We start from the raw sequence: 16,929 nt of genomic DNA on the forward strand, positions 1-16,929 counted from the left end.
ATCAAAATGTGCTATGCTTTGGCCAAGAAGCAAACTCCTCAGGGCTTGCGTGCTCATTCCACCAGAGCAACTGCTGCTTCCACTGCATTAGCACGCGGAGTTCCTGTCCTGGATATCTGCCAGGCGGCTACGTGGGCGTCCCTGCACAATTTTGCTAAACACTACTGTCTGGACAGTCAGGTCTGTCGGATGGCTACTTTGGTCGTTCGGTCCTGCAGGACTTCCTAGTATGATCTTGGTTCGCAGCCCACCACCGAGGATGGCACTGCTTGGGTATCTATTCTAAGGTAAGGAAACTGCAACTAGAAGTCTCTATCAGATGTACAAGTTACTTACCTTCAGTAACAAAATATCTGGTAGAGACATATTCTAGTTGCAGATTCCTTACTGCCCACCTATCCTCCCCGCTTGCGAACTGATTTCTAGGGACAGGAATTCCCCTTTCAGATCCTTCGCTCTAGCGCACCAATCTCACTGTTCTTAGCGGCTCTGCGCTTTGGCGTGGAAAGTCGTTAAAAGAAACTGACGTCACTGCGCGAAGGCGGCATCTATATACTACTCCCGATGTCATCACGGCAACAATGACGCCCGCAGGGTCGACTGATGCCACCTACCGAAACGCAAGGGTATTGCTTAAAGAAAAATCTCCCGAACCAGTCTGACGCCTGGGGGAAATTCTAAGGTAAGGAATCTGAGGTAAGGAATCTGCAGCTAGAATATGTCTCTATTAGATATTTCTTTATCAAAGGTAAGTAACTTGTACTTCTCACCAAGCCTCCCCTTTGTCTGAGAATCTTATTATGCAGACCTCAACCAGTAAAGTGAATCCTTATTAATTTTCCACTACTCCTCCGATAGAGAATCTAAAAGAAATGAAATCTAAAAGTATAGATGGCTTTGGTGCACATTTTTTCTTGAGCCAGTCTGGCATATGGCCTATTGAGCTGGTACACCCATACCCTTTGGGATATGACCTGCAAAATCGTGTCGCAGACCTGGAATGCCATGGGGCCACTTTGGTCCAGACCACACATTATGGGCTGGGTCCACAAATTTTTACTTGTGCAGGCTTAGATACCGTACATTACTTTGGCAGTGCGGTTGGTACCAGTGTGGCCCTTTATCGTCATGCCTGGAGAAGGTCTACTGCGTTCTCTGGCGATGTGAAGGCTCCACTGATGGACATGCCCTTTGAGGGTCGGTGAGAAGGTCGACTCTGCTTTGGAGTATTTTAAAGACAGTAGATCTACAGTGTGTTCGTTGCGGCTGTTGTCCCCTTCCAAACAATTCCTTCACCTGCTTAGGAAATTTTGGGGCTACTCCAGGGGCTGGTGTACAGCCTGAGAGAGCCTTCCTGACAAGTGATGCAACAAGCAGTCCAGTCCTTTCGGAGTTCTGGATGTTGATCTTACAGGTAAACTACAGGCCAGTAAGGACACCAGTTTGGTAATTCCTATGCCAGTGCTACAATGGCTAGCAAACAGAGTTAGTATGCCTTCAGCAATGCATGACCAAGCAGCAGGCAGTGAGTTCTGGCACATTCTTCCAGACTGGTGATCCCTCAAGTCCGACAGATGTGTCTTACAAACTATTCATAATGTTTATGCTTTACCCGTTCTTTCCTCCCTGCCCAATATGCTTTCCACACCAGAGCAGATTTCATAAGAGCATCAGTCTATCCTGGTACAAGAGATGTCTGTTGTTTTCCACAAATGCCATAGAGAGGACACAGGATTCAGATTAAAGCAAGGTTTTTTCTTTTGTGATTTCCTCATCCCAAAAAAGAATGGGGGCTGGGGGCTCTGGACTAATCTGGGCCTTCAAATTCTTAATGCCTTCCTATAAGGGGACAAATTAAAAAAGCTCACACTGAACAAGAACCTATATCCTGGATATGGTGGTGTTCAAGACTTTCCACTGCAACAAGTCCAGGACATTCAGGTTCACTCCTAGATCGAAGTAAAAGTGGCTTTGAGGCTTCTTGGGCTTCCCTTTAGCCTCATGCATCCTCCTTGTCAAACATGCCAGGTGGCCCATGCAATCCTGGCGCTGTAACTTGAAGTCTCAATGAGCTCAGCATTAAGGCCAACTTTCAGACACCATCCAGATCTCAGAGGAGACAGATTAAGATCTGCTGTGGTGGTTGACTAATCTCAGTTTGTCCTGCAGCAAGCTACTGGTTTGGATGTGGGGAGAGGTCACCATGGGGATGTGAAGATCAGACAGTGCGGGACTACAGTGAAGGGCCAGCTACACATTAGTGGAGTGGAGTAGCGTGCCTGAGTAGTCTGTCAATTAAGGCCTTCCTGCCAGCCACTAAAGGCCTGCCATGTTGTATTCTACAAGCCGGGTGGAGTGGGGTCTTGAGTCCTGTGCATGAAGGATTTTGTGGCTCTGAAGGTGCCTGGAGTTCCAGGCCATCTTTTCGGTCGCCAACCACCTTGCGAGGTACCTGAACACGAGAACAGATTAACTGACCAAGCATTGTTCGATAGATTTCTACTAGCACCTCTATCCCAAGGTAGTGCAGGGAGTTTTCCACCAGTGGTGGAATCCTGGCTAGATTTTTTCACCACTTTAGAAAACACGCAGGGCCTCATGACGACTTTGGCGGTCCTTTCATAGGACCGCCGAAGTTGCGGCAGGCAAAAGACCGCCAGTAATGGAGGTCTTTTGCCCACCATATTAGGAGTTTTCCGCTGGGCCAGCGGGCAGAAAACAGTGTTTCTTCCCGCTGGCCCAGCAGAAAACTCACCACAACATTGACACCGGCTCATAATCAAGGCAGTGAAATGTGCAACAGGGCTGTCCATGGGTCCCCCAGTGCCCCCTTTCTGATAGCCTTTGAGACCGCCGTGCAAAGTCTGGCGTAAAAGGGACTCGTGATCCCCAGCACAGCGCTGCTTGCAGTGCTGCCCGGGCGGATTGCGACCTCCAGGCTGTCGACAGACTGCAACCTGGCGGTGTCGGCGGTCAGACCGAGGCCCATCTGCCACGGTCATTAGAGGGCGGTCCCACCACCCCCTGTCTGCAGCGGTCCGACCGCCATCGCGATTGTGGCAGTCTTGAGACTGCCACACTTGTAATGAGAGCCTCAGTGTCAGCAGTGTCAGCAGTTTTGCCTGTTGGAGTTTCTACAAGAACAGTGTTAAGGAGACCCAGTAGATTAATGGTGAGGAAAATGGCCCAAAAATAAAATGTCATGGCTTCATACATTATTATGTATTTCACATGTCTCTTCTCAAATAAAAAAATTTGTTGAATCAAAGCCTATCAAATGATCACAATTTGGAAGCTGCAAGTGAGCACTAGAAAAGAGGGATAAACATTTTAAAGTTGTACACAAGGACTGGAGAAAATGTGCATAGATATAACATTGATACTCTAGATACATCTGGTACTTAAAACGTTTATAAGTTCAAGAACAAATGATAAACTCTGAATGTTTTGTGGTGCAGAGCTATCAATAATGAAACAATTTAGCTAGGCCAATCTTATGGAATACCACAAGATGATCATGTAAGCAGGGTCATATTTGTAAGACTTAAACACGGCCCTTGGAATAGATTATGATGAATGCACACCATATAATATTCCTGCTGCATCATTCAGTTGCATCGGAGCTAAGGTCATTGAGCTATACTTGTGAAGTGGGAGGTATGCTTGTGAGCAGTACAATTTGTTGTAACAGTTCTATAGGGTACAGTGATGTAATATTGCTAAATATATCAACCAAAACCTCCAGAATAACAAAAATGAAATCTTGACTTATAATGAGGTTTTATTCCATAAGCTAATTAAGGGGGCCTCTCAGTGGATTTTGTGTTCATTGATGACTTAAGAATGGTTCCATTCAGTGCACTGAAGGAACACATTCAGGCTTCTGTAACTGGAGCAGGATGCACATAGGAGTAAAGTGTTCATTCTCCATTTTAATGGGATGGTGTGTGTGTTTGTGTGTGTGTGTATATACAATAGTTCTAAATTATATCATTGTAAAGGAAAAGTATTGGATATTATCAGGGCCTGGGACTCGATTTGAATTCTGGATAGTGCAAACTTCAGCCTTTGACAGACAGACCAATACCACTACACGTGGCAGAAGATCTTGTTAGTAACTGTTCTCTTTCTCATATGATTCCTGGTATTAATATAAAGTTTAACAGTACTTAATCAAGCAGGAGCATTTAATCTGACACAAGGTTAGTGGTTCGCTTTTCTAGGACTTAACTAAATTAACCTCCAGGCCCTGATCATCTTTGGACTCAATCACATCACTGTATTTAATCCAGGCTTAATTTGTTTTCCTATGTTTTATTTTAAACCTGGCCAAATTAGCAAAGCCTCTTTTTTTTCCTCTATTTATACCGATCTTACTTGTTGACATTCTTTTCCCTCTCTGCATTCCTTATCTGTTCACAAATAAACATATCTAATAACTCTCCTTTTAAACTTGACTGTGATCATAAAAGCTAATTGTTAGGATTACTGGGGATGGACAGCCAGCTACTCATTCAGTGAGACACTTCATGAAACTTAAGAATGTCTTCACTGGAGGCTTTGCTGGCCCCAATGTACAAACGAATACCGGTTTGAAAAGGCATGCTTCAGAAATGTCTTCAGTAAAGACCAATCTCAGGCATGCCCCTAATTCTTCGTCTGAAAAAGGATTGGCAAGTCAGACATACAGCTTCTTTCTTCTGAATGTATTGACATTGTGAAAGACCATGTTGCATAGCAGCTACCCTCACTTTGTGGATGTTAGTCGTCCACTTTCTTGTCATGTTATCAGCCTGTGTCACAGAGTATTAGCAGGTGGTTTATACTTGTAAGAGTGCCTGCAAACTGTCTGTACATTGGTAGGTTCCGTTGTATAAAATGGGGTGAGAAAGACTTCTGTTGGCTCGTTGGTGTTTCAGCTGAAACCTGCAAACTGTTCTTGCACCAAGGAGAGAGTTGGACAAATTTCGTTTTTTTCTTTTTCTTTTTAGATGAACTCTGTGTGGGTTGCTGTCAATTCAAGGTGGTAATTGTTAGATTAAATGATTTTGGTTCAGAACTTTTTTTGGTTGGGGGGGGGAGGACACAACCCAGAATGGCAACATTTCTGTATAGTATGACTGTGTCCATAGATTTCTCAGAGGGGAGCACCATACAGAGAAGGTATTAACCATTCACAAACATTTTTAACTTTTAAAACTTATTTGACCAGTGAGTCTCAATGGGTTATCGGGAGACCAGAAAGGCACCTATGAATGAGAACATTCTGAAACCTGTTTCCAACAAAAGACAACATATGTCAAGGACCATGTTGTTGGTGACTACTCCTTGGCTTGGCACTCTTTATTTCCGTGAGCAATTACCTGGCCAGGATCGCATAATTGAACAAGAGCGAATGGCCTTCATGTTGTGCGTGGGCCCTACTTTAAAGTTCCATTCTGTTCCCCAATAGAACCTTCTTCCTCTTTAGAGTAACTTCACATATGCTAGGGTACAGAGTATCTCAGCTCAGGCAGTTTTACAGCTAGTCTCATGACTTTGTATCTATCAGAAGACTTACGGATCAACAATACCTCTCCACATTTTGTCAACAGCCTTAAAGCTTTCTCTACCATAGGCACACAGGGACTTCCTGGCATCCCAGTAACTCATACAGAACAGTAGTCATTCCATGAATTCTGGCAACAACATTTTCTAGTGACCTGCCCACAATAAACACCTGCAAACCTCTGTGGGCATTTTGAAGAGACTCTAGTTCCCTGGAGAGGAAGGTGTGAACTGTCCAGATTTAGTTCTTTGGCAAATTGCTCATGCAGCTATGCCCTCACCTGTGGTATAGTGCACCTTGCCTTAGGGCTGTAAGGCCTGCTAGAGGGGTGACTTACCTATGCCACAGGCAGTATTTTGTGTGCATGGCACCCTGAGGGGGATGCCATGTCGACTTTGCCTTTTTCTCCCCACCAACACACACAATCTGCAATGGCAGTGTGCATGTGTTAGGTGAGGGGTCCCTAAGGGTGGCATAACACATGCTGCAGCCCTTAGAGACCTTTCATGGTCACAGGGCCCTTGGTACCACTGGTACCTTTTACAAGGGGCTTATCTGTGTGCCAATTGTGGAAACAATGGTACATTTTAGGTAAAAGAACACTGGTGCTGGGGCCTGGTTAGCAGGGTCCCAGCACACTTCTCAGTCAAGTCAGCATCAGTATCAGGCAAAAAGTGGGGGGTAAATGCAACAGGGAGCCATTTCCTTACACCTGCCCAAAATATACACCTGAAAACCTCTGTCGGCATTTTGAAGAGACTCTAGTTCCCTGGAGAGGAAGGTGTGAACTGTCCTTCCACTGAATACGTTTTTTTCCCTTGAATATTACAGTGTGCTACAGGGTAGCAAAAAGTTCCTCATTCTCTCCACATCCTGCTCCATGTACATCGCTTTACCAGTCAGAGCCTCCATTTTTATCTACAAGGCATTAATAGCTGATTTGATTTTGCCCATCTCAGAACACAAGTTGCTGTGCAGTAAATAAGTGCAGTTTACCAGGAGATACTCTCCTTTGGAAATATTCTGCTAGTCTGCAGTTTCCTTAAATCTTTTTTAATCTCTCTTAATGAGAGATTTTTTTAAGTGTGAGTAGAAACACATCGGCACCTTTTGTTTGACATTTCGCCTGATTCGCCACAGCTGATGCTTCTATTTAGCAGACTAATAATATGGAGACATTGCTCTCAACTTATTTGGCTCCAGGGATCCAGAACAGTTTACTTGCCGCTGCTGAACTTCACATTGTGGGGGTTGTGTTGTTCTCTTTCTTACAGAAGAATAATTTTAAATGGTCTTTCAGGAGGTGGAGCTTAGGAAGACCCACTTACTCGACCAAAGCCTAACTTAGATGGGTCTAAAGAATATAGGGCAGTACGTGTGCAGCAAAACAATACAAAAGTTAGTTTGATGAAGCTTTCTATTACAAATCAGTCAATCCCAGAACATAGTTTGTATCTTTTTAGATCTAGCTGCATACAGCTTTAGTTTAGTTTACCTTACGTTATTCTATAAAAACAATCAATAAGAAGCAACACAGAAAGAAAGTGGATTTTGGGCCAGCCCTTTACAAACATTACCTTTCATTTGTTCATCATGGTTAGCCATTTCTTGGATGGACTGCCCATCAACGCCATAGCATGTGGGTGTTGATTACATTTTCCGATTTTGTTTTCTCATTAGGTTTTGGTGATGGGGCCATAAAGTAGGTAGTCCTTTTGTTTGATGGCAAATGCAACTTAAGACCTTGTGTTTTTTTAAAGTATTTATTTTGGTGATAAAGGGATATTTTAATTGCTGATATATGGCGGTTTTGTTCTGGAAGTGTTGGACCTGACATCCTTGGAGTTGTTTTCTCCCAACGTTTCACCTTTAATCTGCCTGTTTTAGCTGACCTTTTTCCAGTCTTTGGACTCTGCATTGTTCACCACTGCTAACCAGTGCTGAAGTGCTTGTGCTCTATCCCCAATGCATGGTAGCATTGGCTTCCACATAATAGGCACCTTTAATTTATTTGTCATTCCCTGATACAGTGGTACTACATGTGCTGAGGGCCTGTAAATTAAATGCTACTAGTGGGCTTACAGCGCTGCTTATGCCACCCCCTTAAGTAGCCCTTTTTAAACATGTCTCAGACATGCCGTTGCAGCCTGTGTTTGCTGTTTTAGACTGCCACTTAGACCTGGTGAACTAAATATTTTACCAGGCCTAAACCTTCCTTTTTAATACAAATGAGTCACCCCTAGCGTAGACTCGAAACAAGCCATAGGGCAGGGTGCAATGTATTTAAGAATTTGTCCTTGTATGTTTAACATTTACATGTGCTGGTAGTGAAAAACTACTGCAACGCCTGCCTCTCCCCTAAGATAACATTGGGTTAGCTAAGTACATTTAATAAGTATTACCTTTTAATTGGGAGCAGGTAAGAATGAAGAGTTTAGTATCTGAAGAATTATAATTCTAAAAATGCCACTTTTAGAAAGTTGGCATTTTCTTGACCCAACCATTTGGTACCTGCAGCTTGTAACTTGTGTCACATGATTAGGTGTAGTTGGCAGTTGGTCTTCTATTTTGCTCCCAGACAGTGAGACAAAGGGGGGAATAAGTGTGTCAAGATGGACCATTTCTGTCAGGATGACAGGGAGGAGCTGTCTCCTACCAGATTTGCACATCACAAAGACTCCGCCTCAGTGCTTGCAAAGGGTTTTACACTTTTCTTTTGTACCCCCTGACAAGCTGGGCCCAGGGCAGGAAGGAAGAGAATTCCAGACACCTTAGTAGGGGAAGGACTCTAGAAGCTTCTCCCACTTTAAAGTGGGCACCAGGTATAAGTAATAGGCCCTCAGACCCAGCTCTTCAGATCACTTCTGGGCCTACGGACTCTGCCAGGAAAAAGGACAGCTCAGCTGTGAAGTCTGCCTTGCTGACATACTAGCTGACTAAGGACTGCTTTGCTGCCCAGGGCCTGCTTTTTTGGCACCAAGACTCTTCTGCTGCTGTAAGCTGCCCTGCGGATTCCAGCCTGCCTGTGTGGACCCGGGACTTCAAGGAATCTCCACCGGCCAGTCGGCTGGCCTCAAGTCCAAGCCACAAGGACACAAAGTACTTCTTCAATGTCAACACATCTCCACGCAATGTGATGTAGTCAAGCCATCAACCTTTGCCCAGCTTGATGAGTCTTGTCCTCAACACCAGCGCATCTCCATCAAAGTCCTTGCAAGCTGTGGTGGCTTCTTCAACACCAAACTAGCGTGAAGCATTTTGTCCCTTGGGCCGACGCATCACAGTGCAAGTCTCCAAAAACCTCTTCGGCTTCCTCAACAATGACACAGGACTTCGCATCACAGCTCCTAATTGACGGTTATGGACTCTGCTGCTGCGCATTGCATCTAAATACCGGTCCTCACATCGCAACTCCTTGTCTATGAAGCCTGTACACCAGCCCGCTCAGCTCCATGCAAGGACTTCATATCTGGCGCCAGGCCACAAGGTACTTTTCACCAGACTAAACTTAGTCCTGTATTCAGCCCCCACTCTGTTGCAGTCAGCGTGAACTTGTGACTTCGACCTAGTCTACAGAGAACATATAAATGGTTGCGCTGTTTGCTTCCTAATTCTAGATTTCTACAAAAGCCTTAAAATTGCATATCTCTAGTTTTACTAATTGGATTTTTGTCTTTTTGATGTCAAATAATTTATTAAATTATTCTCTATTTTTTCTAAATTGGTGTGGGATTTTTCTTGTGTTGTGCTTTTACTTCATTACTTTGTGTGTGTTGCATAAATACTTTGCACATTGCCTCTACGTTAAGCCTGACTCCTTTTATGCCAAGCTGCCAGAGGGTTACACAGGTTAATTTGGGGTTTGCATGTGTTTCTCCCTGACAAGAATTGTTTGATGCATGAGTAGGATTTTATGCCCCACAATCAGTAACCTAATTTTTTACCGAAAGTCATTTCTGTTTGGATGCTTCAGCTTGTCTTTGAGGTAGTATTTTAGCCTAATCACTATTTCACTTTCATTTGTATCACTTTGCAGTTGTTGTAACATCTTCAATGTACGTATTTTTTGTTCACAACTTAACTACATACATGCACATAAAGTTTATTAAAGATACAACAAAAATACTTGCCGTTTGGCAAAAGTATCTTCTAAGCCAGTATTTCCCAAACTGTCTTGCATGACGATTTTATTTGGTGGGCCGTGAAAGTTCAAGCAATCAATAAAGATATCTTTAAATTCTGTATTTATCTCATCACATTTGTTGCACTTCAAAGACACGTAGGTCAACTCTCAGGCTTTGTCTTCTGACAAATTGCTCCTTAAATGGGGATTGGTGTTTACAAACTCCTCTCACTTTGTAGTCAGAGAAAGAAAAGTAAAGTGAATTCTGTGACAGTCTTGCTGGGGGACAGTGTGTGAAAGGAAAGGCTACAAAATATATTTTTTCCATACACAAAATTTAAATACTTGGAAAAGAAGTGTACATATTCAGCACTTATGAAAGCAAATATGAAGGACAATTTGTTTGTAATTCTGAAGTGTGGTGGAAAAAAGATTATAATTAATAGGATCAAAACAGATACTTTATTTGGTCATGTGAAATTGATAAATATTCACTGAAACCTGATTTCCACTCATCATTTGTGTGCTATATAGTTTTATCAGTAAAACTGTATGTCTTTGCCACTTTAGTGGCCATTTTAATGGGAAATGTCCTACAGTGTTTTAATTCCAGTAAAAAAAACAAAATTGCGACCTCATAGCAATTAAAGCTAGGTGGGTTGTGAAAGTTTGTCATTCTGAATAGTGGGTCGTGTTTCCAAAAAGTTTGGGAAGCACTGTTATCGGCAATATTTTGCTGTGAATGCCTTATACAAATCAGTCTTCATCTATTGACTCCTTTTCATAATACCCTTCTTGAGGTTACACTTTAACTCTGCGAATGTATTATTATGATCAGTAAATGGGTTCAAATCCCAGCCTCCGTACTGCTGTTGCCATTGAATTTGCTTCTTCATGGAATTATTTCCTCAAGAACTCAGGCCAGCTGTTACAAAGTTGACCATGTTTTATATCTCATATTAAAATTCCAGATTTGCACATGTTGCAAATCATTTTTTAAATACTGCTGCATTGGTACAAAAACATCTGACTTAAGAAAATGCTGCTTGATATCCTCTCATTTTCCTTCCTTTTGGAACAATAATAATGCTAAAGTGAACCTAATGCATACACTCTATAGCTTTTACTGTGTATTTTTCCTTTTTATAAACATATTCAGTGGCTGACCAAGGTTTGCTGTATTCATTTTCTTAATTTTGTGTTTTAGAAAGTGCTCCTACGTTTCCTTCACCAATGCCATCTGCTTTACTGCCTTCCCCGACTTCTAATAAGATGTCTGCCGGTACCAACAACCCAGAAGAAGCAACTAGAATTCTTACAGAGAAAAGGCGCCTTGCGCGAGAGCAAAGAGAGCGGGAAGAGCAGGAAAGGAGGGAAAGGGAAGAAGAAGAAAGGTAAAACTTGAGTTTCGTTCTTTAATCTGAATACTGTTTATTATGGATTGGATTTTCAATTCAAACGGGCTTCCATTTACTATAGAACTGACACATATAGTGTATTATTTATTTATTAGACTTTTGAAGTATACACATGCTGTTCAAATGCAACTGTTTGATAGGTCAGCCATGAGCAGCGAAGGTAACCCTGTGGAGGAGGCATGAAGTCAAATAAGCAGAGCTGGGGGGTATCTATAAACCAGGAGAGTTTGAACTAGCTAATAGACCAGAGGAAGTTTTTACATTTAAGCACTTTGGGGAGGTTCTTCTACATAAATGGTTGAAAAGGGAAAGGCATTACCTTAAAGCTGTCTCCTCAAAGGGAGGGTGCCGGAACACAGACAACTCTCTTCCTTTGCCACAGCTACTTACTCACACCAGTGCTGCACAGAACCATCTTCAACAGTGGGTAATTAGAATGGAGATACTGCTTAGTGGGCTGAGCAAGTTCTGTGCAGGCAGCATTCGCAAAAGGTTAGATAGCCACAGGAACCAGAGCTTGCAGCTTGGAAACTGGAGGTAAAAGCATACCAGAATGAAACTGATATACATAGCAGCTCCCACCTTATTTATGAAGTTGCTTCAAAAAGACAGATATCACATTGCCTTTTAAGTTTCCCCTATAAGGCATGGTAACTGGCAAACATAACATAAAAATGAATCTGCAGAGAAAAGTCTGGAATTAGCAGTGCCATTTTAAGCAACACGATTTTTCCAAAGCTGCTAAATAATTGCACCCCAAAGTTTGATTGAGCCAGTACTGGTGGAGCGTCAGGAACAGTCATCACTGCCACACAGAGATGTTACAGCTATGAACGTAAATGCTCCTCTCTTGGTAAAAAAAGAGAAGCATGGCAATTTCCGACTCAACAGACCACAGTGTGCAAAGATCATTCAAGGCCCTCTATCACCCAGACTTGTGTGGCTCAGTACAGCTGCAAACATAGACAAACTAGAGCCTAAATCATGTTGTGGATGCAGTAGAAGAGGAAGAGTCGTCGATAGCTGCTGTGCCACAATAGGACGGACATGGTGGCCCAAAGATACTTTAGTGAAGGCATTGCTGTACTTAATCCCAAATGATTGACTCAAATAGAAACATACACCTAAAGTGTGGTGATTTAGCACGCTCCAGGCAGGGAGACAACCATTAAGCTGCTTGAGTTTCTAGGGAGAGGCCCAGGGCTCTATTTAAGTGTTTTCCGGGAGATCTTTCAGGTCTAGCTGTAGATATTTAGTGGCAAATGCATTTTGCTGATAACTACCTACATGATATTACCCTCACTTGAGTTCAAGTGATAAGAATGTAAACCAAGATAAATCCAAGTCTGCTGGTAAAATATGCACATCAACGAAAAAAGTCTGGGTTATGGTGAAGTAGGCAGATATTACAATTCATGTTGAGAGACTTTGATGCAAAAGCTTTTGTGAGAAGCGTGATACCTAGAAAAAGAAAACAAAAGAACAACAGAAGCCTTTCAGAACGTCAAGTGAACAAGTACCCATGTATTATCTAGCTTAGGAGAAAGTTATGGTGGTTAAATAAGCAAGCATCCATCAATCTCATAAAGTGAAAGCCAACACTGAAGTGGCATCTACATTATTTATGCTCACGTTGGACTTTACAAATATAATGTGGCCTTACAATCTATAGCTGTTTGGTATTTTGAAGAGTAATGAGGACTGACGTCCAAGGGACGTCATGATCCATTTTTGCATGATGCTTTTCCTGTGGTGAGATAATGGCATGGAATTGGGACAAACAGTAACATCACTTCCCTTTGGAACTTAAAACAGATGACTCATCACAAAATATTTCGGTGGTCTTGGCAAACTGTTCTACACACAAAGCGTTTTTGTCTTTCCTGTTCTTGTAATACACAAACCAAAGATGCCCTACCAATCTTCCATTCAGTGACATTCTGGTGACCTTAGGAGATTCTAAAATGTATTCATATGTTTAAAGAGGTAGCTAGATCAGCTGTGTACAGGTGCTTGTAAAGCAGAATGTGTTAGAGGTCATCTCAGTTAATATGTGTCGCTATGTATGTCAGGCAGAGACTTTGTAAAATAATGAATGGTCATATGCATAAGGGCATTCTAGTGACAATTGGGATGCAGGCCATATACAACATGAAATATGGAGGTGACTGTGATGGTGAAACTTCCCACTAATGTTGTGGTCTTCACAACATAGCAAGGAGTATTCTTGTTGGAGATTGGTTCATGAAGCAGGGTTGGGTTTTAGGGCTGGGTTTTGAAGCAAGGGTTGGCAGGGGTATAAGAGAACGAAGAAAGTCCCAAAAATGCACTGTCATGGATTGAGGAGTTTGTTGGAAGAGCACTGACAGGAGCAACCAGTTTTTTGTCTGGAGGGATCAGTACATTTGCAGTAGTATGGGGATGGGGAGCATGGTTTAATTTCAGGAGAGGTGCATGGAAACATGCTTAAGGTTTTCTTGGAATGTTTATGGTATTGTACAGCCAAGGCAAATATTGAGTCCTTGCAGTTATGAGGTAAGGTTTAAACTACCTAATTTTCCTACTGGAGTCTCACCTATGCTTGGAAGAAATGAGATGATTTAAGATGCCTTTAGCATCATATAGAATGGAGTGTGTCTTGTGAGGTGAGTTATTTAAGAGGGGAAAATAACTCAAGAGGCATGGAAATTAAATTATTAGTCTCTCCTGACATCTAACAGACAGTTTGTGTAGGTGCATAATTGCTGAAGCTGGGTTGGGCAGATACCTTATTTTCAAGATAATTTCTTGGGTCCCAGCATTAATGGAAAAGCAGCCTTGAAGACTCTTGAGCTCGAGTTAGTCACATGCTCTTCATCGTTTTGCCTTGCAGTCGACTTTGTTTCATTAGATCCAAGTAATGATAGGAAAGGGCCTAAGAAACAGGACTGAACTGATTTATTGACAGTGCATTGGCACAGACTAGAAACACCAATTATGCATTACTTTGCTCTGTCAGTGTACTTTTATTTAAGAGTTGTATATATTTCTATATTTAACATTTTTTAATAGTTTTATTTTACATCATTGGCTGGAAGAACATACACTAACCACCTGGGTTCCACTTGTATTTCAAATAGAAATAACTTGTGTAGGATACACGTTTTATTGAGAGGTGAAATTATGTAAGGACTACAACATGGGTGAGATTGTTAGGAATTTTTCGGATCACTCAGTGGTGTTGGTATTAATTGAAATCAGTCATGAAATATAAACTGAACTCGGATGGATCCTGGATTGAAAATTGTCAATTGAAATATTTGGACATTTACTAAGGATGTACATAAAAGGCTATTAGAGTTCCAATATGGGGAAATAGCAGATACAGTTATTTGCTAATAGGCTTTTAAGTCCTTCTTAAGGGAGTCGGAAGAGTTATAGTCAAGTCCTCGGTGCAGCTGCAGAGGCTATAGAGAGGTCTAAAAACAGGAGCTGTGTTATAGGTTCCAGCTCTTTCAGAATAGTCAGTGTCCCTCAGAGAAGACCTTAATCTCAGAGTGAAAAGGAGGCAGACGAACAGCCCAGCATCTGGATCCAAGATGAAACTTGATCCAGTGCCAGAGAATCCTCTGTATGCCAGCCTCATGAGCAATCTCACAGGAAATTGTATCAAACTCAGGTGGTATTTTCCATTACGTATTGCATTAATGCCGAGCATCTTCCCTTTTTAATAGTGTCAATTATAAAAGGCCTTTGTCTGGGTCAACTGGGAAGACTCTTGGCACCTTTGCAAATGCTTTTATTCACCCTAGGTTTTTCAAGAGTTTTTCATGAGTTCTAAGAATAACAGTGAAATTCAGGCTTCAGAAAATATTTCTTTCCCTCTTCATTTCTCACTGAACATTGAGGCCTTAACACAGTTGAATATGGATATGCATAACATTGATGGCTTTAACTCTGTAACAGAGTTTAGGCGAGATACTCTTACTACACTGACTATGTGCAGCTCCTCTACCCATGTAGAAACTGAATACACAGTATTGAAAGTGTACCTCAGCTACTTAATGTGTGCTTAGATTTAGGTTTAAAGTAGGAAATACAGAGTTTTTTTGCATGTTTAAAGAAACCCTATAAATGTTTTTCCAATGTGTGGCCAGTGAGACTTGTGGGCATCAATATTCTTAGGCATTGTGAGGACTAAATAAGAGACAATTGGGATCAAGTTTGAATAGAAGTGAAGCCGAATACGTCTGGAAAACCATTTGAACCAATTAAAACACTTGGGTGCAAGCCAAAGTCTTAGGCACCCTGTTATTCTAAAGACTTTGCAGACAATAAGCATTCCATTTGGAGACAGTAAAGAAAGTGGAAGTAAACAGAACTCTAAATGACCTCATGATGCTAAGGTCTGTCCACACTATACACAGACAGCTTTTCAGGTCATCCAAAGCAAGATACTATAAGGACTCCATCAATAAGACCACCTAGAGAATCAGAATGCTTTTCAAGACCAGCATTGCATCAACTCCCTGCCTGAACCATCAGTGCCTTACTCCACAGAAAAGTGCAATGCCATCACCCTCTTCTTCAGTGAAAAAAGGTAGAAGATCCAACAGCACATCAGCATCCTCAAGCCAGCGCCATCTTACGCTCACCTCTTTCTGCAGAATCCTGCAGTGGTCAGATTTCAAAGCCTTATCTCTTGCAGATCCTGCCGACATACTCAACTCCCATAAAGCCACTTCTTAGTAAGAGGAGATCTTACCCTCGTCTTTCACCATAGCTCTCTTGGGATGCTCTCTCACTCCAACCCACCATTATCAATTCCTCCCTCATTCAAGGCTTTGTCACTGAAGCTCTCACGGCTAGATCCTTCCAGTCCTAAAGAAACCTACACTAGGCCATGTGGACCTAGCCAAACTAGCCTATTACTCACCTACCATTTATCAGCAAGATCATTGAAAAAACAGTCTATGTTCAAATTCAGGATCCCATTAATGCTAATCATCTCCTACACAACAACCAGCCTCTCTTTAGATCATGCTGCTTCATGAGACCTCTCCCATTGTAGTCAGTGCCCCTGACAAACAATTGAAAATGACCCATGTCTCCTAACATTGCTGTATCCCTCAGCTGTCTTAGATTCTGTTGACCATCCCGCCCTCATATTCACCTGGGAATCTCAAATGTCATATGTATCCAGGAGTCTCAAATGAAATTCAACAGCAGTGTCCTTCACTGGTTGTCCTCCTACCTTTCCATCAAACACCAGTTTGTTCCCATGCTTGCCTCCAGGCCCCAAAAGAACCTCATCACCTACTGATTCCCCCGGGGTTTTATATTGTCCAGTGTTCTCTTTCATTGTCAACCTCTGCATGAAGCCACTTTGTGCTCTATTTGCAGATAACCGCATCAAGATTCACCAATATGCTGATGATATGCAACTCTACATGAAAGTCTGCTCTGCTTAATACATCCAGTGCCACAAACACTGTCTGCATATAATCCAGACCTGGATTCCTAGCTCATCTTTGAATTTCAACCAAGTCAAGGCAGAATTTTATTTACCAAAATCACCAAACAAAAAAACAGTACAAATTGGTTTAATGTTATAAACGTTGATGACTTTAAATGCCAAGTCACTTGGATTTACCCCTGGACACCAACCTCGCCCTCAAGGAATTCCTCGTCAAAAAACAAAGAAGCCCTTGTACCATCTCTCTTCTAACTAAGACTAAGCTATTTCTTTGAAAAAGCAGCTTCAGAACTGCTGTTCAAGCCCTAATACTCCTACACTTGGATGTTGGTTACTCCGTGCTCTACAACCCCCCAGACTCCACATTGGCATGCCTTCAAGGCAT

At 42.2% G+C, this 16,929-nt stretch overlaps 1 protein-coding gene across 10 annotated transcripts in view; it reads left to right on the forward strand.

The window, feature by feature from the left end:
- MAP7 (microtubule associated protein 7) overlaps window positions 1-16,929 on the forward strand; it is a 657,230-nt gene that overhangs the window by 503,244 nt on the left and 137,057 nt on the right. For all 10 annotated transcript variants that reach the window (XM_069234655.1, XM_069234654.1, XM_069234656.1 and 7 more), the window contains one exon: window positions 10,879-11,065. In XM_069234655.1, the coding sequence (XP_069090756.1) occupies window positions 10,879-11,065 (187 nt within the window). The remainder of the gene's footprint in view (window positions 1-10,878; window positions 11,066-16,929) is intronic.

Source organism: Pleurodeles waltl, chromosome 5 (genome assembly GCF_031143425.1).
Source record: "Pleurodeles waltl isolate 20211129_DDA chromosome 5, aPleWal1.hap1.20221129, whole genome shotgun sequence".
Classification (NCBI taxonomy): domain Eukaryota; kingdom Metazoa; phylum Chordata; class Amphibia; order Caudata; family Salamandridae; genus Pleurodeles; species Pleurodeles waltl.